Source organism: Heteronotia binoei, chromosome 20 (genome assembly GCF_032191835.1).
Source record: "Heteronotia binoei isolate CCM8104 ecotype False Entrance Well chromosome 20, APGP_CSIRO_Hbin_v1, whole genome shotgun sequence".
Lineage (NCBI taxonomy): Eukaryota > Metazoa > Chordata > Lepidosauria > Squamata > Gekkonidae > Heteronotia > Heteronotia binoei.
The window spans coordinates 7,757,288-7,782,844 of NC_083242.1; the positions used below are offsets into that span (position 1 = coordinate 7,757,288).

The following is a 25,557-nucleotide window of genomic DNA, read 5'->3' on the forward strand; positions in this document are numbered from 1 at the left end:
AACCAACCTCTGAATATCTCTTTGCCTTGAAAACTCAGCTGCCACTTAATATGTGTACCATATGTATTGATGCTGGTCAGTCCTTTCATGCTTCAAGCCGTGTCTTAAATATTTATGCAACTTTATTGCACTTCTGGTTAATTTCGCTGCATGATAGTGCATCCCTGATGTACAACTGGAGAATCACACCTGACCGAGGGCAGCGAGCTGATCCTTACTCATTTCCTGCCCCTTATCTTCTGCCATATTCTTAAAATGAGGTGTATGCTATTTCTCCTTTTCATGTTGTATCTGAGGAAGTGAGCTTTCATTTTCAGAAGCTCGGTTCTAGGGGAAAAGCCCGCTGGCAAAAATCCTATTTTAATCCTGAAATAATATAAAAATAAAATGGTCATTTTTTTGTTGCATATGTGACTCCTAAAATAACAAAATAATGGTTATCTGCAATGACAAAAATACATATTTTTCCATGTGGGCTTTTTTGCGGTTACCCATAATGCCACGGAGTCCAGCTTCCAAAGCAGCCATTTTCTTAAGGTGAACTGGTCTCTGTCAGCTGGAGATTTGTAATCCTAAGGAATCTGCAGCCACCACCTGGAGGTTGGCAACGCTCTTAGGGCATTATTGGACTGGAAGCCAGCTTCGCAACCTTCTGCGCCTCGGCAAGGCCATCTGTTCTGTGACGTCACTAAGCCCCTCCTCCCCGGCACCGAGAACGTGTCCCTTTGTGCCGCAAAAAAAAAAAAAAAGACCGAGGCGACAGTAACCCGATCCAATCAGCTTCCGCTCGCTTCCTTAGTTGCTAGGCAGGAAACGCCAGCGCCCTGGCGTGGGAATGGAACGTTTAAGAGGGAGAGGAGATGGGCGGGGCAAGGAGGGTCTGCGGGTCGTCCGGCCAGTGAGAACGCCCGCGCGGGAGTCTGCCGTCCAATGAGAAGCGCGGGGGGCGGAGCCCTGACATCAACGGTTGTCTCCTCAGTCGGTCCCTTCAGACGGCCGCTCGCTTCGGGGAGCGTCTGCGAGGGAGGTTGGCGGAGGTGGCAACGATGAGGATGGCGGCGCTGGCGAGCGCGGCCGAGCGGGCTGTCCTGGTGAGAGAGGACCGGGGAAGGGAAGGGGGCGCACCTGGACAGTGATGGGCCTGGCTTGGTGGGGGTCGGGCGTGACGTCAGAGGTTCCATCATTCCCCCCCCCTTGGGATGTGACGTCACCAGGGGTGGAATTCTAGCAGGAGCTCCTTTGCATATTAGGCCACCCCCTCCCCCCGTGTAGCCAATCCTCCAAGAGCTTACAAAAATGAGCCTTGTAAACTCTTGGAGGATTGGCTACATCAAGGGGATGTGGCCTAATATGCAAAGGAGCTCCTGCTAGAATTCCACCCCTGGACGTCACAAACCTTGGCGTAGCCCAGCCCCCTCAGCCAAGTTTGCCAGCCTTCAGGTGGGACCACCCCATAGAACTCTAATCTGTTTTCAAGTTGGGGATTTTTTTGGGAGATGTGGAGGGGGGGGGCAGAGGTTGGGGAGGGGAGGGACCTCAGCTGCAGGTAGCTTATTATTATTTTTTTATTTAGTAGATTTATATTTCTCCCTTTCGCCTAGGCAGGCTCAGGGCAGGTTACAATTAATTGGATTGTGGTCTCTGAGAGGCTGGAAGCTGTCACGACCTCCAGGCGGCTGAGCTCATCTTCCCCCGGAAGAAATTAGCCACTTCTGTGATGTCATGTCCTGGCTAAACTCCCTCCCCCGGCCCCCAAATCTGTAGGAGTTTCCAAGCCTGGCATTGGCAGCCATGCCTCATCCACAGTGATCTTTGGGAAGAAGGCTGGTTATATGATGTCACAGTTCTAACCATGACATCACTGACGTGGGGCTGAGCCTTGTGGCGGGGGGCTGTGTGCAGCATTGGATTCCCTTCCAGTTAATAATTTGCATTGGTGATAGACCTAATGGAGGGGCCATGGCTCAGAAGCAGACCCTGCTTGGCCTGCAGAAGGGCCTGGATGCACCAACAGTCAAAAGAACCAGGTAGCAGGTGATGAGAAAGACCTCAGCCTGAGACCCTGGAGAGCTGCTGCCAGTCTGAGTAGACAACACTGACCTTGAAGGACCCCGGGTCTCACTCAGTATCATACCCAGCTTCATGGGTATGTGGTCTTCTTGTCTGGAAGGTTTGATTAAATGATGTCACTGTTAACCTGTGTGACATCACCAGCAGTGAGGTCATTCCCATTCCCCAAAGTGGTGTGTGTGTGCGACGGCATTGGCCTTGTCCCTTTTTGGCCACTAGAACAAGTGAAACCATAGCCCTTCTTTCTCCCAAGTGAAATGGGCAGACGCCATCCATCTCTGGGAGAAAGGGATGGAAAGCGACTCTGTCTTTTGGACGCGGAGGGTCCATTGAACTCCTGACAGCTTTGCGGCTGAAAGAGAGCCTCTTGCTTCTGAGCCACTGATAGGGCCGGCCTTCGTGTTCTTAAAAGCCTGCGCGGCCAAGACCTTGCTGTTTTCTGTCGAAAGAGCGGTTGTGGTCACTCCAGCAGCCGGCCTGCTCCTCTGTGCCTTGTGACAGCAATTAAGATCAGTAGATTAGCCACTACATTCCCCTTTAAACAGTGAGCTTGCGAGGCCAGGCCCTTGGTTTCCCTAGGAGTCTGCAGTCCTTTGAGTGCATTTGTCAGGCCCATGCGTGCATGCATGTGCAGCAGGACTCCCGCCTGGCTGCGCAGGCTAGGTGAGATCTGTAAGGATTGGTGTACCTGAATTGTCGACTTGGCCTCCAGTGTTCCCTCTAAGCTGTGGAGTCTTGTGACCAAGAATTCTGCTTTGTGAGCTACTGGCATTCAAGTAGTGAGCTCCTGCATAAATTAGTTTGCTCTGGGCCCATTTTCCCTGAGCTAAGACAGAAACGTGTGAGCCGGAAGCGAAAAAACTGCGAGCTGTCTCACACTAACTCAGCTTAGAGGGAACACTGGTTAGGGAAGATCCTGAAGATTCGTAAACTGCTGTCGGAAGCTCTATCAGACTCTGCGGTATCTCATGACACCTGAGATGATGAGGGGCGTTGGAGCACCTTTCCTATGAGGAAGGGCTGAAGCGGGGTGGACGAGCTTGCTTCAAGTAAGAGCTCATAGAATAAATAGCCATGGTGACGAAAGGGAACCTCGGTGTTCAGAAGCAGTCAGCCTCCGAATCCCAGAGCTGGGAGGCAACATCAGGGGAGGGCCTCAATCTCTAGGCCCTGTTGCTGGCCATCCGGAGAAACTGGTTGGCCACCGTGTGGGATGGGATGGATGCTGGTACTAGGTGGACTGATCCAGCAGAGCTCTTCTTATGACAGTTCCTGAACCTATGCATTAAATAGCCCTGTTCTCATCTGTCTGCGGAGTTGCGGTGTTCCACGGCTGAGTTGCCCGAGGACACTGTGCACCAAATGCCTTGAAGCAACTGCCTGATCTCGTCACGACCGTGCTCACTTGGACACCGTGTCCAAGCACCTTGAGAAATAACTCCTCCTGGGGCAGGTAGTCATTAGCTAGTATTATTTAGCTATATGCAGCATCTGCTTATTTGGTTTTTCCCTGGCGCTGCGTTAACCCTGACGGATCTGGAGTAGAGGGGCCCTTTCTGGTCAGGCTTGTGAAATTTGTGTCGCTGGCCATCCTGGGCTGAGGTTAGGTGGGCTTCCCCCTCCTCCCCCTTCCTTTGTAAGAAACCCAGACGATAGCCCAACAGAGGCCAAACAACTGATTTATGTTATAATTCAGGCCTCTAATGGTCAAAGCAGTAGCGTCAGCATCAACAAATGGCTTTTGTTGACCAGTCTGTGCAAGACTCCGGCTCACGTTCATTTATTTGCTTTAGGCTGTTTGGGCTCTGGTATGTTACTCAGATAACAGCAGCCTTTTTTTTTTTCCTCCCAGTGTCCAGAATACAAAGGCCAGTCTGTAGTAGATTTTGCACTGTTTGTTACATGGTATATTACAGGTTCTGTCTGTCCAGGAAAGCCGTTTTTATTGAGGTTTTGATAATATAGAATCACAGAGTTGGAAGGGATCTCCAGGGGCATCGAGTCTAACCCCCTGCACAATGCAAGTTCACAGAAACAGCATTGCTATCAAATAGCCATCTAGCCTCTGCTTAAAAACCTCCAAGGAAGGAGAACCCACCGCCTCCTGAGGAAGGCTGTTCCACTGAGGAACCACTCTGTCAGGAAGGTCTTCCTAATGTTTAGCCAGAAACTCTTTTGGTTTAATTTCAGCCCATTGTCCAAGTCGGCCCGTTGTCCAAATCAACCTGTACCCACCATTTTTAAAACCCTAGCTCGTGTTCTTAGGTGTAGGGACTTAAAAGAGACAACTGTGCTTTGAGTATTCTTGTCTTCAGCAGTGCCGCAACATCTAGATGGAAACTCTGTCTGGGGCAGTGATGCTCTGTGTTCTTGACGCTTGGGGGAGCAACAGCGGGAGGCCCTCCAGAGTTCTGGCCCCACTGGTGGTCCTCCTGATGGTGCCTGGATTTTGGCCCCAGTAATGCTTGGATTTTTTAAACTTCTTGCTGATCGCCTTTGAACATGCGAGCTGCCTTACATTGAATCAGACCCTTGGTCCGTCAAGTATTGCCTTCGGGTTCTCAGGCAGAGGGTCTTTCACATCACCTACGACCAGATCCTTTTCACTGGAGAGACCGGGGGGGATTGAACCTTGAACCTTTTGCTTGCAAAGCAGATCTTCTGCCACGGAGCCATGGCCCTCCCCAGTGTTTACATATGAAGCTAGCCTTCTACTGAATCATCCATGTCAGTACTGTCAGTTCAGAGTAGCAGCTGGTCTCAGGTACAGGTCTTTTACCTCTGGAACTTTAACTGGAGATGCTGGAAGCTGAGTTTGGGACCCTCTGCATGCAAAGCAGGTGCTCTGTGTTCCATGTTGACTCCCGTCTCAGCATATCTGAGAACGAGGGTGGTTATTAAGGTATAAACTGAAATTCCCCAGGTTTCTGTCTGAGCCATCTGATTTTGCAGCAGAACAGTGGATTGTTCCTTAGGGTTTGTAGAGTCTTTCGGGATCAAGTGCCGTGTTCTACTGGAGAAAGTTTTCCTTCCAGACGTTTCGTTCTCAGCTGTGGAGAACATCCTCAGTGGCGTTGCAACCGGAGCAGGCGCTCAGACCTTCTTGGCTGCTGTGCATTGAGTGGGGCCAGGGCTGCTGGAGAGCTGCTATTTCTAGGCTGGAGGGGGTGTGATGAAAGGGCAATTGGTTTTTTGATTGCTCCATTTTGCTGTCATCCTTTCCACTTTCTGGTCAAAGAAAGGAGCCGTCTCAGTGCACGAAAACGTTAATACATGAAAACAAAGGAGCGTGCTCAGTACCATCCAGGGACTAGCTGACTAAGGGCTTGTGAGATCCAGGGAAAAGGAGGGGTGGAAGCACTTTGCGGTTACCTAGCAACCACAGCCTACTTGACCAGGTTGAGAATGGAGGAGGGCATTCTTGTGACAGAACCCTTCCCTGCAAGATGCATCGCTGGAATATAAACAGATGTGATTACCTGGACAAGATGTTCCTTAAAAAGAAGGGAAAGTTGTGACCCACGGAGATCTAAACATGGTTGGATAGCTTAGATGGGAACCGCCACCCTGCCTCCCGCAGATTTCTGTGTGTAAATGTAAAGGGAGGGGCAGCGCGCCTCTTGACGAAATGAAGCGTTAAATTGCTTCTCCCAGCACATCACGTCAATAATTTCCTGTTTTGTTTCTCCATACAGGAAGAGGAGTTCAAGTGGCTTTTACGAGAAGAGGTTCATGCTGTCCTTCGGCAGCTGCAGGATATTCTGAAGGTTGCTTTTTAAAGTCTTTCCTTCGAAAATGTTTTCCCCTACCTGCAACAAGGGATAATGTATCCTCACAATTTTGGAAATGTATCCTCGTGCTCTGTTTAAAAGTTTATAGGCTTATAAAGTTATGCATGGTACAGAGAAGAAGCAGAATGGATTTATATCCCGCCCTCCACTCCAAAACTCAAGAGTCTCAGAGCAGCTCACAATCTCGTATATCTCCGCATTCTCCCCCCCCCCCCGCCCAACAACAGGCACCCTGTGAGGTGGGTGGGGCTGAGAGGGCACTCCCAGCAGCTGCTCTTTCAAGGACAACTCTGCGAGAGCTATGGCTCACCCAAGGTCATTCCAGCAGCTGCAAGTAGAGGAGTGGGGAGAGAAAGAGAGAGAATGGTTTTCTTCCTTCTCCAAAAATACTAGAACTTGGGTAGGCAGTGAAGTTGATGGGCAAATAGATTCAGGACAGACCGAAACGGAGTGCTTCTTTACTCAACAATTGCTTGAAATGTGGAATTCTCTGCCAGGGGGATGTAGGGACGGCCGCAAGCACAGACGGCTTTAAAAGGGGATTGGGCAAAATTGGAGAGGCTGAGGCCGTCAGTGGCTCCATGAAGCTTCCATGTTCAGAGGCAGAAGGTCTCTGAATACCAACCTAACCAGAAGACCCCAGCCTCTGTGCCAGCGGTGACCAAACTTTCATAACATAAGAGCTGCACGGAATTAATGTTTGAGAAAAAGAAGGAAGTATACATGGGGGAGAAGTGGAAAGAAAGCAACTTTAAATGCATTCTCCAAGTCACCAGCTGGAGAAGTGATTGAAAGAGAGAAATGCCTTCTCCAAGCCGGCCAATGGGTCCGTGGGGGCTTCGAGAGCCGCACAATACGTGTGAAAGCCACCTGTGGCTCCTGAGCCACAGTATGGCCACCCCTGATCTATGCCGTTTGCTGGCCCACCACAGTGACTGGTTGGCCACTGTGCGAGACAGGATGCTGGACTGGAAGGACCACTGGGTCTGACTCAGCATGGCTCTTCTAACGTTCTTAAAGTTGCTTTGGGCAGCATCGGTCTCTGGCACTAACTCTTATTTTGCTTCCTGCCCCAGGAAGCTTCTCACAGGTTTGCTTTGCCCGTGAGTGGCTCAGAGGGACCCCTCAAGCAGGAGAACTTTATCTTGGGCACCGCAAAGTAAGTACTGAGGTGTGAGCGCTCGGCAACCATTGTCTCCATGCAACAGCTCCCGGCAGTGCTTAGCGGAGTTGGGCGAAGCTGTCCTGGGAGCCTCGTACCTCTGAGTGGAGCAGGGCAGGAATCTGAGGCACCTCTCCGAAAGTGAGCTCCTTTGCCGGTGCTCCTTGCGAATGGCGCAGAAATTGTCTCTTGAGCTGCCTCCTGAAGCAAGGATCAGCTCCTGTAGGCGTAATTGAGGCTGCAATCGCACACCCTAAATAATTTCACTTTCCGTCCACTTCCAGTGCACTTTCCAACTGGATTTTGCCAGTTCACATAGAAAAAGCCAGTTGGAAAACGCATTGCAAACGGGTTGAAAGTGCATTACTTAGTGCGTGCAACTGCAGCCTCAGTTTCATCAGTGTTATACAGTCGAACTGACAGCGCTCCTCTCATCTTTACCCCAGAGCCTGGCAGAGCAGAGACGCCTTTGGAGGAGAGGGTGTTCTTTAAAATCTTCAGTGCGGTTTTGTGCATGCCAGGCTGTGGTGGGGATATAGTTGGGCATGAAGTGGGTTGCAGGGGGCGGAAAACAGTCAGCGAAATCGGTAAAAGTCATTTTTTTTCATCATTAGTTTGTCATTTTTTTAAAAAGGTCGGTAAAGTCAGTATTTCTTTGTATCCATGAATGCAGTTTGCAGGGGGGGGGGTGGTCACTGCATTTGGGGGGAAACATCATCCCAGCGAGGACTGACTTTTTTTCAGTATGTAATTATTTATAAAAGGGAGTCTTTTTTTGCCTTACTTTTGGTACAATGTTGAAAAAGTTGTACTATCTTCATAAAATGTATTTTTTAAAATAAAACCCGGAAGTCCTAAAATGCTAATTTATCAATAGGCTGAAATTAAATTGTTCAGAAGTTAAATTAAATTTGGCCAGGTTTTGGGGGAGTTTTGGTCCGTAAAGTCAGTCAAACGTTGACCCTTTGACTAGTTTTCGCCTTTGAGGTTGGCATCTAGAACAGGGGATCTTAACTATTTTTTAGCCCGCAGCTGCCTCTGCACAGCACGGTGAGCACAAAATGACTGCCATAGAAGGCGGAGCCAGCCACAAAATGACTGCCACGGCTTAACTCCCGTCACACTGCAAAGCTTGTGCTGTGGTAGCAGCCACTCAGCCAATCAAATCTCTGACGTTCAGTCAGAACTCTTGCTGGGTCAAAGCTCTGCTTGGCCTGCCTGCTTTCTAGAAATACTTGGCAGCAGGCCTTGAATTCAGCAGGAGCTCACAGGAGTGCAGCTCCTGAACCTTTCTGAGGGTTCCACCTCCTCCTCCACACCTACCTTGTCCATTGAGTAGTAGGTGTAGCTGCATAACAATCCCTGGATTAGGAGAGCGGGCAGCCAGCCAGGAGCTTTGCCACACCCCCAGGAGCCCTCACTAACCTACTGGAGAAGCCCGCATCACCCTTTCTCCACTTCTTTTTGGGCGGTGGGGGGCTTGCTGGCCTTTTGACTGTGGAGGGGGACGGCCAAGGAGAACCCCAGGTAAGCGAGGCCTGCTTGGGCTGGCTGGATCTCTATCCAACCCATGCAGGACTCACTCGCCCAGGGCTCTCCTTTCTTGCATTGAGTTGCTTTTGGCTGGTGGAGGGGGGGTGGCATATGCTAATGAGTTATGCTAATGAGCTCCGCCACCTATTCATCTACAAAATGACCCCTGCTTGGCAGGCACCAGGAGAGGCGTCGGTGGGCACCACGTTGAAGACCCCTAGTCCAGACTCAGTCCTACCTGCCCACATGCAGAATTGGAGTAGCAGGGATCCCAGAGAACTCTCTCTTGAGCCACGGCTGGCTCCCCCTGGGGGAATCAGTAGGTTCCAAGGGGCGCTGAAGTAGACAGCCAAGGGCACTTGGCTCTGCCCTCTGTAACCAGAACCCATCCGGCCCCAGGCCTCAACCCATGCCAGTAAGGGCCAGGTTCATGTTGGGGAAACAAAACATACATATCTCAATAACAAAGAGAGCTGGGACTCACAAATCAGGTTTGCTGTGTTTCCTTTTATCGTTTTAAAACAAGGGTGATGTTTGAGTTACGCTGGCAGCCAACAGGGACTTAGTTCAGGGCTTCCCGTTGGTGCTGACGTCCTTGGAAGAAGTTGGCTCTTTGTGGTTTTGACACATGAGCCGTATTTATCTGTTTCTTCTAAAAAGCCTTTTGTGTCCGCTTCTGTTCTGCATCCCCGGAGACTCTGGATCCTGGGAATTAATGTTAGCCTTGTTAACAACCCTGGTCTCTTTTTTTCAGCGCTGACCAGGTGAAGGGAGTGCTGATGCTTCAGGGAGACGCACTGTGCCAAGCTGTGAGTATTGGTCCAGGGGTGTGTGTGTGTGTGACATGCCAGGAAGTGGGCACAAAAATGACACACCAGGCTCGATTGGCCTTAGACCTGCTCGCTTGTCAGGAAACAAATCTCCCTATTGAAGACCCCTGTCTCCTCACACTCAATGAGTGACCTTGGGTCCAGCTGCCTTCTCCTAGCCTAACCTACCTCGTAAGGTTATTGGGAAGATAAGATGGGGAAGAGAGAATCATGTACCCCAACCCAAGCTCCTTGGAGGATGAGTGGGCTAAAAATGCGCATGATAATCCAGGTAACGTGAACGCCTGTTGCTTGTTCAGTTACGAGAAGCAGCTCGGGCCATTAGCAGATGAGGGTCTGGGACCCATCCAGTCCAACACTCTGTGTCACAGTAGCCAAAGCTCAGGTGCCCTGCCAGTGGGGCCAGAACTCCAGAAGCCCTCCCACTGTTGCTCACCCTCCAAGTGCCAAGAATACAGAGCATCACTTCCCCAGAGAAGTCATGTTGGATCAGGCCAATAGCCCATCCACTCCAACACTCTGTGTCACACAGTGGCCAAAAAACCCCAGATGCTATCAGGAGGTTCACAAACAGGGTCAGAACTCTAGAAGCCCTCCCACTGCCCCCCCCCCCCCGCAAGCACCAAGAGCATCCCTGCCCCAGACAGAGTGTGCCATCTCTACCTTGTGGCAAATAGCCACTCAGGGACCTTTGCTCCATACAAGAATAAAAGAGAAGCCGTGTTGGATCAGGCCAATGGCCCATCTAGTCTAGCACTGTGTCACACAGTGGCCAAAACTAAGATGCCATCAGGAGGTCCACCAGCGGGGCAGAACTGTCGCCCACCCCCAGCACCAAGAAGACAGAGCATCACTGCCCCAAATCTCATTTGATATTTTCCAAACTTGGCATTCAGTGATCAGAAATCAAGTGGGGAAGAGTCTGAGCTGGCTCCTCAAGGCGGGCCTGAGCTGAAAACTCCAAACTCATGCGTCTTCCTCCCTCCCTCCCTCCTTCCCCTTCTCAGGATATTAACTTGAAAATGCCCAGGAACAACCAGCTTCTGCACTTCGCATTCCGGGATGACAAGCAGTGGAAATTGCAGCAGGTATGGCGACACTGTGCTCCCCCCGTACACCTTCTCTGTGCAAGTCCCTTCGGTCAAAGATGAGGGCAGGACTGAGTCACTTCTTATGTGAGGTCCCCAAAGTCCTTTTGTGGGGGAGCAGGACAAAATGTGCAAGCAACACAAGATACCGAGCGTGGCTGCGGAGGCTGCTCGATCGAGGGCGCGCCAGGTCATCTCCCAAAGAAATTATGTGGGCCTCTTGGTGATAAGAGTCGCCGACAACTTCCTAACTCGGGAATCCCCAACACAGTGCCTCCCAACCACCAAGTGTTTTCAGAAAGAAGGCGGGGCCAGATGGGCACCTTGCCCAGTAGCAGTGTTCCCTCTAAGCCAGGGGTGTCGAACTCATTTGTTATCAGGGCTGAATCTAACATAAATGAGATCTTGTCAGGCCGGCCATATATGTACCTATTTAAAATTAGGTAGCAGAGATATAAATTTTATAAAGGACACAGACAAAGATTTTTTTAAAAACCTTAAAACATCCTTAAGACGTTAGCACTCGGTCTTAAAGGTGCTTTCTTTGCATTTCTCCCATTGGATCCAGGGAACTGGGCGAATGAAGTTCTGGCTCTTTCCTTCCTTCCCCAGGGGACCAGGAGGGGGAGGAGCCTCAGCCAACAGAAGGAAAAGAGGCTTGGCTCAGTAGCTCTGCTGTGCGATTGAGAGAGCCTGGCAAAGCAAGCTCTCCCTGCTCCCTTCATCCCCAAGGGAGGGAGCCTTCAGCCAATGAAGAAAGTAGAGACTTTGCTCTGTAGCTCATGTGCCATTGAGCAAGCCTTGCAGAGCAAGCTGTAATGCAGAAGGAAGCAAGAGGGAAGGAGAAGGAAGCAGACGACAGCTGGTTGCTCGGGGGCCTGATTCGGTTATTCTGGTCTGTTGACACAAAAAATGAACACGATGCCTTGTGGCAATTAAAGACTAACCACCTTTTATTGGAGCCCCTGACTAAGCGAGGAATTGCTACCCGCATCGAAAAGTGAGCTCTCATCCACAAGGGAGTTTACTTATCTATTATTTATTTCACATCCATTTACATCAGGAGGAAACATTTATTTACATCAGTTTACATTAGGATGAACCCCCCCCCCCCCCGGAGGCTCTAAGGTACTGCCTGAAAGCACCCTGAATAAATTCAGTTCAGTTGTGCGCTCTGGATTTTGGGATTTTGAGTTGAGCCTGCCTCTTCTCAGCTCTGACTTCTGGTGCCGCCGCGCTGAAGGGGCTGCCCCACCCCCCCCCTTTTGTGCCTCCCCAGATCCAGGATGCGAGGAATCACGTCAACCAAGCCATTTACCTGCTTACCAACAGAGGCGCCAATTACCAGTTCAAGACCGGATGCGAGGTCCTCAAGGTGAGCTCGCTTGCCCATCTCGGCCGCAGCCTTTTTAGCTGGTCATGCCCCGCCACGCCCTCTGTTTAGAAGCATGGAGGGATTTATTTTTCTTAAAAGCAGTTTTAATTTGCCACTTGAGTAACACTTGAGTAATAAGGGGAGGGACAGTGGCTGAGGGAAGGGACGGTGGCTCAGTGGTAGAGCATCTGCTTGGTAAGCGGAAGGTCCCAGGTTCAATCCCCAGCATCTCCAGGCAAATAGGTGTGAAAAACCTTAGCTTGAGACCCTGGAGAGCCGCTGCCAGTCTGATGGACCGAGGGTCTGATTCAGTAGAAGGCAGCTTCATATGTTCAACACCTTATAACTGGGGCCCTCGGCCACGTCCTCCTGATCCGCCCAAATCCAATGGTGTGTGTGTGTCTCTCTCTTTCTCCCGGTCAGCTGATGGACGCAGTGATGTTGCAGTTAACGAGAGCTCGGAACCGGCTCACCACTCCGGCTACTTTGACCCTCCCCGAAATCGCCTCCAGCGGCCTCACGGTACCCAAGCCATGTCTTTGTCAACCCTTTGGAGAGGGATTAGGCAACATCTCTGTCCCAGACCCTGTAATTCTGTGCCAGAGGAAATCCTAGTTATTCTAGAAGCAATCCTAGTTTGAGGTATTTGTTCACCGGTGTAAAATCTGAAACTTGGATAGAACCCAGGCTATAAAAAGCATAAGTTCTGTGTTGGACAGCAAAAGGGGTGATTGGAAGAATAGCTTTGGTGCTCCACTCTCCTCCGCTGGCATAGATGATGATACTGGATTTATATCCCGCCTTATACTCTGAATCTCAGAGCAGTCGCAATCTCCTTTACCTCCCCCCTCCCCACAACAGACACCCTGTGTGGTGGGTGGGGCTGAGAGAGCTCTTACAGCAGCTGCCCTTTCAAGGACAACTCCTACGAGAGCTATGGCTGACCTAAGGTCACATCAGCAGCTGCAAGTGGAGAAGCGGGGAGTCAAACCCAGTTCTCCCAGATAAGAGTATGCACACTTAACCACTACACCAAACTGGCTCTTCTCTCTCTTCACGAGAAAGAGAATCTTGTTTTTAACGAAAGCAAGCTTAGCGAAACCATACCCTGTTTCACCAGAGGTTCTGGCGTGCGTCTGCTGACCTCGACAGGATAAATTGCATTAAGAGGAAAGGGGGGGGGGGTTTGATCTGCGGCTTCCGCTGGTGGGTTTGTGTATTTGCCTGTGTGCTGATTTTGACTTTGGGAGTGTGATCAAAGCGGTGCCGCGGTGCCACAGGCCTTTCTGAGATCCCCTCCAAGAATCTGGCCATCAGTAGGCTGTGGTCAGCTGCAGTCATACTGCAGGTGTACAAAGGCACATTTTGTTTGGTGTAGTGGTGAAGTGTGCAGACTCTTATCTGGGAGAACCAGGTTTGATTCCCCACTCCTTCTCTGGCACCTGCTGGAATGGCCTTGGGTCAGCCATAGCTCTTGCAGGAGTTGTCCTTGAAATTGCAGCTGCTGTGAGTGCCCTCTCAGCCCCACCCATCTCATAGGGTGTCTGTTGTGGGGGGAGAAGATATAGGAGATTGTAAGCAGCTCTGAGACTCTGATTCAGAGAGAAGGGTGCGGTATAAATCTGCAGTCGTCATCTTCTTTTTTCTTGCGTACCAACTAGAGTCAAGACAGGAAGCCCTGGCGCTTCCTATGACAAGCAGTACATTTACGGGTAGGAGCTGGAAACCTGTTGTGCTGCACAACACAGCCGTCCCATGACTGTGCATTTCTGCCCCTCCTTTCCGTTAGCATCTGCGATACTCAGTGGCTTGGCAGCTGCACGTGGCTCTTTGTTGTGCCACCTCTGGTTCTTCTCCAGCATGACCTCTGCCGCACGTTTTGGACAGATGGGCTTGTGGTGGGCAAGTGGTTCCCGTCACGCAACAACTGCCAGAGAAACAGGCAAGCTCCCAGCCTCCCCTGGGGTGCAGGCCACGTGCCAAGGACAGACATAAGCGCGGCTTGTGGACGTGGTTGTTACGGTGGACGGGAAGAGCAGAAAGTGGCTATATGTACCATATTCCATTCCACTGATTCAGATGGATTATTATCTCTGTTGAACTCCTGGAATCACTTGGTCCAGGATGGCCAATCCTGTCAAGCATTCAAAGAAGAAGACTGCAGATTTATATCCCTCTCTCTCAAGCAGAGACTCAAAGTGGCTCACAATCTCCTTTATCTTCCTCCCCCACAACTGACACCCTGCGAGATGGGTGGGGCTAAGGGAGCTCTCCCAGCAGCTGCCCTTTCGAGGACAACTCCTACAAGAGCTATGGCTGACCCAAGGCCATTTCAGCGGCTGCAAGTGGAGGAGTGGGGAGTCGGGAGTCAAACCCGGTTCTTCCAGATAAGAGTCTGCACATTTAACTACTACACCAAACTGGTTATCAGTGCCTGTAGAAAACGTGCAGATTTAGGTGGAGAAACGTCTTACCTTCTTTCACTCCCCTCCCCTCGACATTCAGTGGTAACAGAGTGGTAGACATTCAGTCGTATCTGCACCCCCCGCCTCCCCCGCCCGATACCTATTGGCAACAGATTAAGAAGGAGTTTGCTCTTCTCCTGGCAATTGCTCAGAGAAGAGCAAGAATCATTACATTAGAGGGAGGCTCATTCACAAAAGGTTAATGTGCGTTCAGGGGAAAGGACACCACAGGCTCAGAAAGGGAGTGACGGCGCTTTGTTCTCCCTGCAGAGAATGTTCACTCCGGCGCTGCCTCCAGACATCCTGGTGAACTTCTACATCAACCTAAACAAGCTCTGCTTGACCGTCTATCAACTGCACCCCCTGCAGCCCAGCTCCACAAAGGTGAGTCCAGCCCTCTCCCTCCCAGGCCGTGGCCCGTTGGCGCTGTCTCCATCTCCGGACTACAGCATAACGTATGCTGTCGATACCACCGAGGTTCCTCCGTTGAGCGCAGAGCTGCTGACGCACGAGAACGTAAGAGAAGCCATATTGGATCAGGCCAGTGGCCCATCCAGTCCAACACTCTGTGTCACATAAGAACATAAGAGAAGCCATATTGGATCAGGCCAATGGCCCATCCAGTCCAACACTCTGTGTCACATAAGAACATAAGAGAAGCCATGTTGGATCAGGCCAATGGCCCATCCAGTCCAACACTCTGTGTCACATAAGAACATAAGAGAAGCCATGTTGGATCAGGCCAATGGCCCATCCGGTCCAACACTCTGTGTCACATAAGAACATAAGAGAAGCCCTGTTGGATCAGGCCAATGGCCCATCCAGTCCAACACTCTGTGTCACATAACAACATAAGAGAAGCCCTGTTGGATCAGGCCAGTGGCCCATCCAGTCCAACACTCTGTGTCACATAAGAACATAAGAGAAGCCATCTTGGATCAGGCCAATGGCCCATCCAGTCCAACACTCCGTGTCACATAAGAACATAAGAGAAGCCCTGTTGGATCAGGCCAATGGCCCATCCGGTCCAACACTCTGTGTCACACAGTGGCCAAAAAACCCAGGTGCCATCAGGAGGTCCACCAGTGGGGCCAGGACACTAGAAGCCTTCCCACTGTTGCCCCCCTCCCCCCTCAGCACCAAGAATACAGAGCATCACTGCCCCAGACAGAGAGTTTCAACAATACTCGGATCCCTTGCGTTTTGAACGCAAGGATGTTCATTCGTTCCCCTCGGCGGATCGCCCATCAATGTGATTTTGGCCAAAAGGGAAGCTGAGCGGGTGCGGTTGCTTTGCTCAGTTGTAGGCTTTCGCATTAACACGGGTAAGGGCGTTAGTTTCGCGAGGGCAGCCGTCTCGGTCTGCAGCAGAAGAGTTGGTTTTTGAGTCCAGTAAACCCAACAAAAGTTTCAGGGCGTCGGCTTTTTAGAGTCTGAGCTTACGCATTACACAGTTGTCTTTCACAAGCTGTAATTAGCCAGCTTTAACGTCGGCTATAATTAGCGCTTTCAGGATTAGGAAATGCCGGCGCTAAACCTGCGCACTGAAATAAAGAGAAGGGAAAATTTACTGTACCCCAAATAAGCATAATCTGTATTGACTTGGATTGGATTCCCCTGACCTGCTGCAGGACAAACAGCACGTTCCACCAGCACACGATGCCTTCTGCCCATGCAAGAAGCCCAGGCGAGGTTATATTGCAGTTGGGAGCGGTTTTTCATCTCTCTGCAAGTGGTTAAAACAGCGCTGAGTCTGGTATGAGAGCAACTGAAAATTTTTCACTCTGAACTCCCCGCAAAATGACCAGAATCAACACAGGAAATTTTTCGGATGAGTGGCTGACATGGTTGGCTAATTGTGCGCACGACAAACTGGCTTCCTCTCAGGCCAGCAATTGGCAAAATCAATCCCTGTTTTCAAAACTTCCACTCTGCTGCCAGCGCTTGACTTATCGGCTGATTGGCAGGCCAGGGTGGACAGAAGGGAAACTCTAGAACCCCTGCTCAGGCCTCCTGTTGCTTAGTGGTTTCCTGGAATCCTAGCAAAGAAGATGATGATATTGGATTTATATCCCACCCTCCACTCTGAAGAGTCTCAGAGTGGCTCACAATCTCCTTTCCCTTCCTCCCCCACAACAGACACCCTGTGAGGTAGATGAAGGTATTGGATTTATATCCCGCCCTCCATTCTGAAGAGTCTCAGAGCGGCTCACAATCTCCTTTCCCTTCCTCCCCCACAACAGACACCCTGTGAGGTAGATGAAGGTATTGGATCTATATCCCGCCCTCCACTCTGAAGAGTCTCAGAGCGGCTCACAATCTCCTTTCCCTTCCTCCCCCACAACGTGAGGTAGATGAAGATATTGGATTTATATCCCACCCTCCACTCCGAAGAGTCTCAGAGAGGCTCACAATCTCCTTTACCTTCCTCCCCCACAACAGACACCCTGTGAGGTGGGTGGGGCTGGAGAGGGCTTTCACAGCAGCTGCCCTTTCAAGGACAAAGTGTGAAGAAGCTAGCCTCCCCTCTGCTTTCCATTTCAGGCAGAATACTCATCTGAATCACAGAGTGGGAAGGGTCCTCAAGGGTCATCTAGTCCAGCCCCCTGCGCAATGCGGGAAATTCACAAATACCTTTCCCCTCACATCCCCAGTGATTCCTGTTCCGTGCCCAGAAGATAACAAAGACAAGGGGGAGAAAGTTACATACATCACACCCCAAAAGAAATACCAAGATGGTATCGTAACCAATGTTCCCTCTAAGCTGCAGAGTCTTGTGAGCAAAAGTGCTATGTTATGAGCTACTGATGTTAAAGTTGTGAGTGGAATGTGTGAGCTCCTGCATCAATTCGTTTGCTCTGGGGTCATCCTTCCCGAGCTAAGATAAAAATGTGTGAGCTGGAGACTAAAAATTTGTGAGCTGGCTCACACTAACTCAGCTGAGAGGGAACGCTGATCTTAACCCCAGATTACTATAGGCACTAGAATTATGGTGAATTTTTTCTGTCTCAATATATCAAAACATATAAACAGATTTGCAAACACCAGCACAATTTTAACAGAAAGGAAGAAGGCATTTTCATCCACCAATCTTGGTACCCAGCTCTGCAAAACACCCTACAGACTATAAATTGCAGAAAGTCTCATAACAACCAGCAAATTCCACAGAACAATCAGCACAGTCAACAACCATCGTCCTTATCTTCACACCCCTTCCAACCCTCCCAGCAATTAACACAGAACAATGGTCACATTCAACAGCCAGTTTCCTTATCACTACCCTTCCAGGAAGCCCCACCAAACAATGGGCACATCCACAAACCAATTGCCCCTTTCATCACACCCCCTCCAGCCTACAAATAGCAGCTCTCCAGCAGCCCTGGCCCCACTCAATGCACAGCAGCCAAGAAGGTCTGAGCGCCTGCTCCGGCTGCAACGCCACTGAGGATGTTCTCCGCAGCTGAGAACGAAACGTCTGGAAGGAAAACTTTCTCCAGTAGAACACGGCACTTGAGCCCGAAAGATTCTACAAACCCTAATCATATAAACAGTGTCAGAACGCACAAATATAACAACGTGACAGTTTCCAGCAGTAAGTTACAAGGTTATTTCAAGAGTTGTATTCCACAAGGTTTGACATAAAACCCCCACAGGGGTCACAGAATATATCTCAAGCCCTCTGTGACTATTTACATGGCTTGTTTCCTCAGGGTTGGGGATTTGAGAATTTTAATTATTACAGCATTGCTGTTCCCAATGCTGAAGACGTTTCTATGAAACAAGCCATATAGTCAACAGAGGGCTTGTGATATATTTTGTAAACCCCTGCAGGGGGGTTTATGTCAAACCTTGTGGAATAGAACTCTTGAAATCACCTTGTAACTCACAGAAGGAAACTGTCACCTTGTTATATTTGCGTGTTCTGACACTGTTTATATGGTTCGAAATACTAAGGAATAGAAAAAAAATTCAATATAATTTGAGTGTAGTAATTTGGAGTACCAATACCATCATGGTGTTTCTTTTCCATGCCCAGCAGATGGCCAAAAAACCTTCAGGATTTGTCTGGTTGGACAGAACTCTGGGTGAGCAGTTTCACATCCCACCCACCACAACACACTTCCAGGAAAAGTAGAACACAGAAGAGATTTGGGGGCAAGCTGAATGTGTCCTTTGGCCCGTACGATAGTTTTATAAACAGACACATGGCTTTTTCTTGTAGCAGGAACTGATGTAGCCAGTCCTCCAAGAGCTTACAAGGCTCTTTGTACAGGGCTTGCTGTAAGCTGCAGGAGGATTGGCTACATCAGGGGTGTGCGACCCAATATACAAAGGAGTTCCTGCTACAAAAAAATGTCCTTTAGACACAACATTTGCTTCTAGGACCCTTCATGTTCAGAGGCAGTATACCTCCGGTTGCCAGATGTTAGGGATAAATTGGGTGGTTGCATCCATTGTATCTTGCTTGCAGGCTTCTCAGAGGCTATCGAGACTAGCTGTCAAGGGACACAGAGTGCCATGGTAGAAAAACCTTGGTCTGCTCCAGCAAGGCTGTCGGTATATTCCTGAGAGAGTTTCAGAGAGTAGCAGGCCCATAGCCACGGAGGAGCCTGGGGGGCATGTCCCCTCCATTAAACCCCCTTTTCCCCCTGTAGGGCCCCTCCATTCAGCGCCTCCACCACCGCCCACCCCTTCTCTTCCCATTGCAAAGCCCCCCCCCCCCCATCGTATCGCCTGCTGTAGTGTCCAGTTTGGTGTAGTGGTTAAGTGTGCGGACTCTTATCTGGGAGAACCGGGTTTGATTCCCCACTCCTCCACTTGCTGCTGCTAGCATGGCCTTGGGTCAGCCATAGCTCTGGCAGAGGTTGTCCTTGAAAGGGCAGCTGCTGTGAGAGCCCTCTCCAGCCCCACCCACCTCACAGGGTGCCTGTTGTGGGGGAGGAAGGGAAAGGAGATTGTGAGCCACTCTGAGACTCTTTGGAGTGGAGGGCGGGATACAAATCCAATATCTTCTTCTTCTGTGCCTCCTCTGTCAGCCTGCTGCTGCTCACCCCTTCCCTTCGCAACCCCCCCAATCGCGCCACCCACTGGCTCACCGCAGCCACTACTGCCACCCGCCTCTTCTTCCCCATCCCTTCCCATCGCCTCCCCCCCCCCCCCGTGCGATCATGGCAGGGCCCTGTGATCACGGGAGGGGGAGGCGATGGGAAGGAGGGGTGGGCAGCAGTAGCAGCCGCGGCAAGCTGGCGAAGAAGGCACATGCCGCTACGGCAGGCGAGCGGGTGGCATGATGGGGGGGGTTGCGAAGGGAAGGGGTGGGCAGCAGCAGTGGGCCGGCGTAGGAGGCACAGGCTGTGGGAGACGCGATGGTGGCGGGGGGGGGGTTTGCAATGGGAAGGAAAGAAGTGAGCAGCAGCGGGCCGGCAGAGGAGGCACTGGCCGCAGCACTGGGCAAGTGGTTGGTGCACTGGGGGGAGGGAGGGAGGGTAGGGAAAGGAAAGGAGGGTTTGACGATGGCCAGCGGGTGGGCGGAGGAGGCAGGGAAACTTGAGTTTGCACAAAGGGCTCCTCAAGAGAAACCCTCTGTGCAAATGGGGCCATCTGGCCCCGCAGCCCCTCCCCCACCAGAATTCTTACCTCCGGGGCCCCTCCACCCAAAATGTTCTGGCTACAGGCTTGGAGAGTAGCCATCTTGGTCTGCAGTAGTACAGCTAGATTTGAATCCAGTAGGATCTTGGAGACCAGCAAGACTTCCGTGGAAGAACAGGAGGAGGAGGATTTATAAATGTAAAGGTGGTCCCGTGTGCAAGCACCAGTAATTTCCAACTCTGGGGTGATGTTGCATCACGACGTTTTCACAGCAGACTTTTCACAGGGTGGTTTGCCATTGCCTTCCCCAGTCATCTACACACACAGCCCCCAGCAAGCTGGGGACTCATTTTACTGACCTCGGAAGGATGGAAGGCTAAGTCAACCTCTATTTATACCGCACCCTTAACTTGGAGTTTCAGAGCAGCTTACAAGCTCCTTCCCTTCCTCTCCCCACAACAGACACTCTCTGAGTTGGTTGGGGCTGAGAGAGCTCTGAAAGAACTGGAGAGTCTAAGCTCTGAGCTTTGACTATTGAAAGCTTATACCCCAAAAATCTTCTTGGTTTCTAAGGTGCGGTTGGACTCCAATCTAGATATTCCTGAGAAAGAATGTACAATTTGGGTCATTTAACTTACGTTGCTCATGCCTTAACTCGTAAGAGTTCTCAGATCTGCACTCTGGCATTGAAACTGTGTATTAGAACCTCACAGTATCGTCTAAGTGAAATCAACATGCAAGCTGGAGTTGGGCTGCTTCCTGTCCAAAGTCTCTTAGTATCCCCCAATATTCTACTAGAAATCCTTTGCTGTGGTTTGGAATCCTGACCTTTGGTCCTTCTGTTGCTGTAGCCGTGCTCATACACTACAGTGAACACATGTCTTTTAGTAAGAAACAACCAAGACACATTCCCTTTGTAGTTGAAACCAGGGGCCAGCACATGGGTTTTCTGACACACATTCACTCTGCATGCCTTGAATGTAACACAATAATTACCGAATACATAGTCCAGTACCGAATACACACTAATACCGAATACGCACGTTTAAAAAATTAAGTGTATCCTGTGTACAGATTGTGTATGCGTTCAGTGTAACGTGTGACCAGGATTTCAACTCACACCCCACACGCAATGCTGAAACTGCCCGTAGACATCTTTTTTCTCCTTACTTGACATCCCAAGAGGCGTAATTATTTTTTCCCTCTCTTTGCCAGAACTTCAGACCAGCCGGCGGGTCCATCTTGCACAACCCAGGAGCCATGTTGTAAGTGCCATCCCTGGAGGGACGCTGGATGCTTGGCTGGAGGGGAAGGGAGGGTCTCATGACGGCAGTGGGTCTGGGGTGCCCCTACCACCCCTTCCCACAGTCTCTCGTCTCCTTCCACAGCGAGTACGGCAACCAAAGATACGAAGTTAACCACGTCCATAAGGTGGAGTGTGTCGTGCCCTGGCTGAACGATGCCCTGGTCTTCTTCACGGTGTCTCTGCAGCTCTGCCAGCAGCTGAAGGACAAGGTGAGAAGAATGCCTGTGCCTCATTGCCTTGAGTTTAGGGGGACTGTTGATGAGGGTGCCCCGACTAGGATAGCCCAAGCTAGCCCAATCTCATCAGATCTCGGAAGTTAAACAGGGTCAGCCCTGGCTAGTATTTGGAAAGGCAACCTCCAAGGAATACCAGGGGCATGACGCAGAGGCAGGCAGTGGAAAACCACCTCTGAAACGTCTCTTGCCTTAACAAGTCTAGCTCGCCACCTCGTGGCGCATCACGCTAAAAGAGCAAGAACTCGTGGTGCCAGACAATCTTAGGATCTCCTGGCCATACACTATACACAGTGCCATATGACGACTGATTATTGTCGATGATGGTGGCTTGGCAACTAAGCGTTCAGTTGAGAAGAACCTCCTCAGCCTTAGAGTTCCTAGCCAACACAGGAAGAAGAGGCACTGAAGGAGGGAAAGGCATGTACAGCCGAGCTGTGTGGAAACAAGCAGAATTCTTTCTGCAGTGATGATTTCATTTAAAATGCTGTAAGCCACTTTGGGCCCTGCCCCTCATGGCCCAGGCTAACCCGAAGTCATCAGATCTCAGAAGCTAAGCAGAGTCTGTCCAAGTTCAGGCTTGGATGAAAGATCACCAAGGAAGTCCAGGGTCACTATGTAGAGGCAGGCAGTGGCCAGCTACCTCTGAACATCCTTGCCTTGGAAACCCCTATGGAGTTGCCATAAATGGGTGGCAGCCTGACAGAATTCTACAACACAAGCCACTCTGGAGGTCAAAAAGTAGCAGGTCAAGAACATCAGAGAAGCCATGTTGGATCAGGCCAATGGCCCATCCAGTCCATCACTCTGTGTCACATAAGAACATCAGAGAAGCCATGTTGGATCAGGCCAATTGCCCATCCAGTCCAACACTCTGTGTCCCATAAGAACGTAAGAGAAGTCATGTTGGATCAGGCCAATGGCCCATCCAGTCCATCACTCTGTGTCACATGAGAACATCAGAGAAGCCATGTTGGATCAGGCCACTGGCCCATCCAGTCCAACATTCTGTGTCACACAGTGGACAAAACTCAGGTGCCGTCAGGAGGTTCACCAGGAGGGCCAGAACGCCAGAAGCCCTCCCACTGTTGTCCTTCTCGAGCACCAAAAAGACAGAACATCATTGCCCCAGACGACATAAGCAAAGTCACGTTGGATCTGGCCACTGGCCCATCCAGTCCAACACTGTGTCACACAGTGGCCAAAACCCAGCTACCATCAGGAGGTCCACCAGTGGGGCCAGAACTCCAGAAGTCCTCCCACAGTTGCTCCCCGCCCCAGCACCAAGAAACAATGTTTTAGAGAGTTCCAAACACGTCCTTTCGTAAGTGAAACCCAGGCTGCCAGATGTTTACCTGAGCCCAATTAATGAGTCCTTGATGCAGATGGAATTCGAACCACGGATGATTCCTTCAAGGCCTCGCTTTTGCATTGCATGTTTGGGATTTAGTGAAACGTGCAACAGTTTGGAAGTGTAGGATGCATTACAACAGGAAATGCTGAAATGATGAAGTGGAGCTTTTTCCTCACGTGCACACGAAGCATATTTAAAGCAAAATACCCTTTGGTAGCTTTCTCTCTCTTTCTATCTAGAGCAAGGGTGTCAAACGTACAGCCCATGGGCTGAATCAGGCCCCGGGAGGGCTCTTACCAGGCCCCCAAGCAACTGGCTGTTGTCTGCTTTTTTCTCCCCCTCTCTCGCTTCCTTCTGCATCGCAGCTCGCTTTGCAAGGCTTGCTCAATTGCACAGGAGCTGCAGAGCAAAGCCTCTTATTTTCTCCATTGGCTGAGGCTCCTTCCCTTGGGGAGAAAGGGGGGGGATAGCTTGCTTCGCCAGGCTCTCTCAATTGCACAGCAGAGCTGCTGAGCCAAGCCTCTCATCCTTCCGTTGGCTGAGGCTTCTCTCACTCCTGGCCCCCTGGGGAAGGAAGGAAAGAGCCCGAGCTGCTTTTGCCCAATTCCCTGGATCCCATGGGAGAGATGCAAAGAAAGCACCTTTAAGACCAACTAGTGCCAATGTTTTAAGCATGCTTTATTTAAAGGTTTTTTCCCCATTTTTAATCATGTTTGGCTGTGTCCTTTATAAAGTTTAAATCCCTACTACCTAATCTTAAGCAAGTGCACACGTGGCCCAGACTGACATGGCCCGGCCCGCCAAGGTCTCATTTATCTCAGGTCCGGCCCTCATGAAAAATGAGTTCGACACCCCTGATCGAGAGAACAGGTGTCAGTTACTTAACGGTCTGTACCTTGGTTAAACATCAGAGGCTTCAGTTTGCACACAGGCCCGCAAAGACCAGGAAAGCTCAGTTGAGACTTCCTGGGGTTTCCTGCCCACGTACAAAGTGTCAAAATTAATGCTCCCAAGCGAGGATGAGCACAACCTTACTTCCAGTCGCCTTCCCTGTTTTCTTATTTTCCAGATCGCTGTGTTCTCGGGCTACTGGAACTACAAGCTGTACTGATCCCGCTTCGAAGGACAGCCCTCCCCCTCCTTTTAAAATTTCAGCCCCTCCCATCCAGGGAGGAAACCCTGGCCTAAGCGGGAAGAGTTTGTCCGATTCCAACTCTCCACAGTGGCTTCCGGGGCCAGCGTTGGCATCTTTGTGGGTAGAGTGTCATCGTCTGTTAGCACTTTAGAATCGCGCCTGTTCGTTCCCGCACGCATCGAGACTGGGGACAAAGAGAAACCAAGGAACTCCTGTCCTGCTCCTCTAGAAGAAAGGTGTGATGTTGAGCAATACTGGGAGGAGCCAGAAAGGCCAGCTGGGTTGGGCGGCTCTCTCCCAAGAGCCACTCTTTGGGATGGATTTTGGGTTCACTTTTCCTCGCAGCCCCCGTCCCCTTCCACAAAGGTGTGCCTCTTCGTCTCTCCCACGCTCCCTCCACAACTCGTTGCTGGAGTCACAAGGCCCTCTTTCTTTCCATGGTAGCCCGGAGCCCTGCCGGGGCTCTCTACCTTTGGTCTGGTCTTCCACGAAGCCGTCTTTTAATCTGTCCCACCGCCAGGCAAGGCCGCCCGGAGCAGTGTCGCGCAGGTGGCAGGACGGCGTGTTTGCTGCTACAACCTTGTGTGAGTCATTCCGGGAACTAACTGGTTGCTGTGAAATAAAGGTCCCTGAACACTCTTCGACTCGTGGGGGGGGGAGTCTTTGTGCTTGGGCCTCTGCCGAGAGCCTCTTGGCTGCCGTGCGAGTGTACAAGAGAGAACAGATCTCTCTGTTCTGAAACAGCCACGTGCTCAAAATGAGCCAGCATGGCCCTGATGTCTATAGCCCATCTCGTCAGATCGCAGAAGCTAAGCAGGAGTCAACTCTGGCTAGTACTTGGATGGGAGGCCTCCTTGGAATACCAGAGCTGGGGGGCTGAGGCAGGCTCTATTCAGCCACCGCTCAGAATATCCTCCAGGCCCCCAGTAGGGGTCTGTCACTAGAAGTCGCCATGACTTTCTGGTGCAGACGCGCACACAATACAAAAATACCAATATATACAGGGCTGTTTTGTATCAGGAAATCCTTTGCCTATTAGGCCACACCCCTCTTATGCAGCCAGTGGTTGTTATGCCCGTACTGCATCGATTTCTCCCCACCTTTCTGCCCATGTTTTGCTCCCTCTAGTGGTCACTTCAATTTCATCGCTGTATCTCCAGCTTGTTTAAAAGTGCTTGTAAACAAGCTGGAGATAACAGCGATGAAACGCAGCCAGTCGTTCAAGAGCTTACAGGACTCTTATTATAGGGTCTGCTGCAAACTCTTGGATGATTGGCTACATCGGGTGTGTGGCCTAATATGCAAAAGAGTTCCTGCTACAAAAAAAAAAAGCTCTGAATACATACATGCATATAGATAGATATATGAGTCAGAGTGGTTTAGACTGATGCCCTAGGGCAGGGATAGCCAAACTGCGGCTCAGGAGCCATATGTAGCTCTCAAAGCCTCCATCGGCCAGCTTGGAGAAGGCATTTGTCTCTTTAAATCCCTTCGCCAAGCCTGCTGGCAGCTTGAAGAATGCATTTCGAGTTAAAGTTGCTTTCTTTCTGCCTCCCTCCCCGTTCATTTGCCTCCCTCCCTTCCTTCCTTGTGGCTCTCAAACATCTGATGTTCATGTCTCGCAGC

General features: G+C 50.7%; 1 protein-coding gene across 1 annotated transcript; it reads left to right on the top strand.

Annotated features, from left to right (window-relative positions):
- Positions 1 to 878: 878 nt before the first annotated feature.
- ROGDI (rogdi atypical leucine zipper) lies at positions 879 to 24,570 on the top strand. The gene is made up of 11 exons (XM_060260513.1): positions 879 to 1,091; positions 5,766 to 5,837; positions 6,938 to 7,020; positions 9,311 to 9,365; positions 10,394 to 10,474; positions 11,754 to 11,849; positions 12,273 to 12,371; positions 14,585 to 14,698; positions 21,119 to 21,168; positions 21,292 to 21,418; positions 23,866 to 24,570. The coding sequence occupies exons 1-11, from the start codon at positions 1,047 to 1,049 to the stop codon at positions 23,905 to 23,907; spliced, it is 864 nt and encodes a 287-aa protein (XP_060116496.1). The 5' UTR covers positions 879 to 1,046; the 3' UTR covers positions 23,908 to 24,570.
- The last annotated feature ends 987 nt before the right edge of the window (positions 24,571 to 25,557 follow it).

Bases quoted from the DNA above. Each gene is read 5' to 3' on its own strand.
- ROGDI (XM_060260513.1), top strand. From the start codon at position 1,047: ATGAGGATGGCGGCGCTGGCGAGCGCGGCCGAGCGGGCTGTCCTG. The intron at 12,372-14,584 runs GTACCCAAGCCA...TTCTCCCTGCAG, and splicing joins TCGCCTCCAGCGGCCTCACG to AGAATGTTCACTCCGGCGCT. The intron at 21,169-21,291 runs GTAAGTGCCATC...CTCCTTCCACAG, and splicing joins CACAACCCAGGAGCCATGTT to CGAGTACGGCAACCAAAGAT.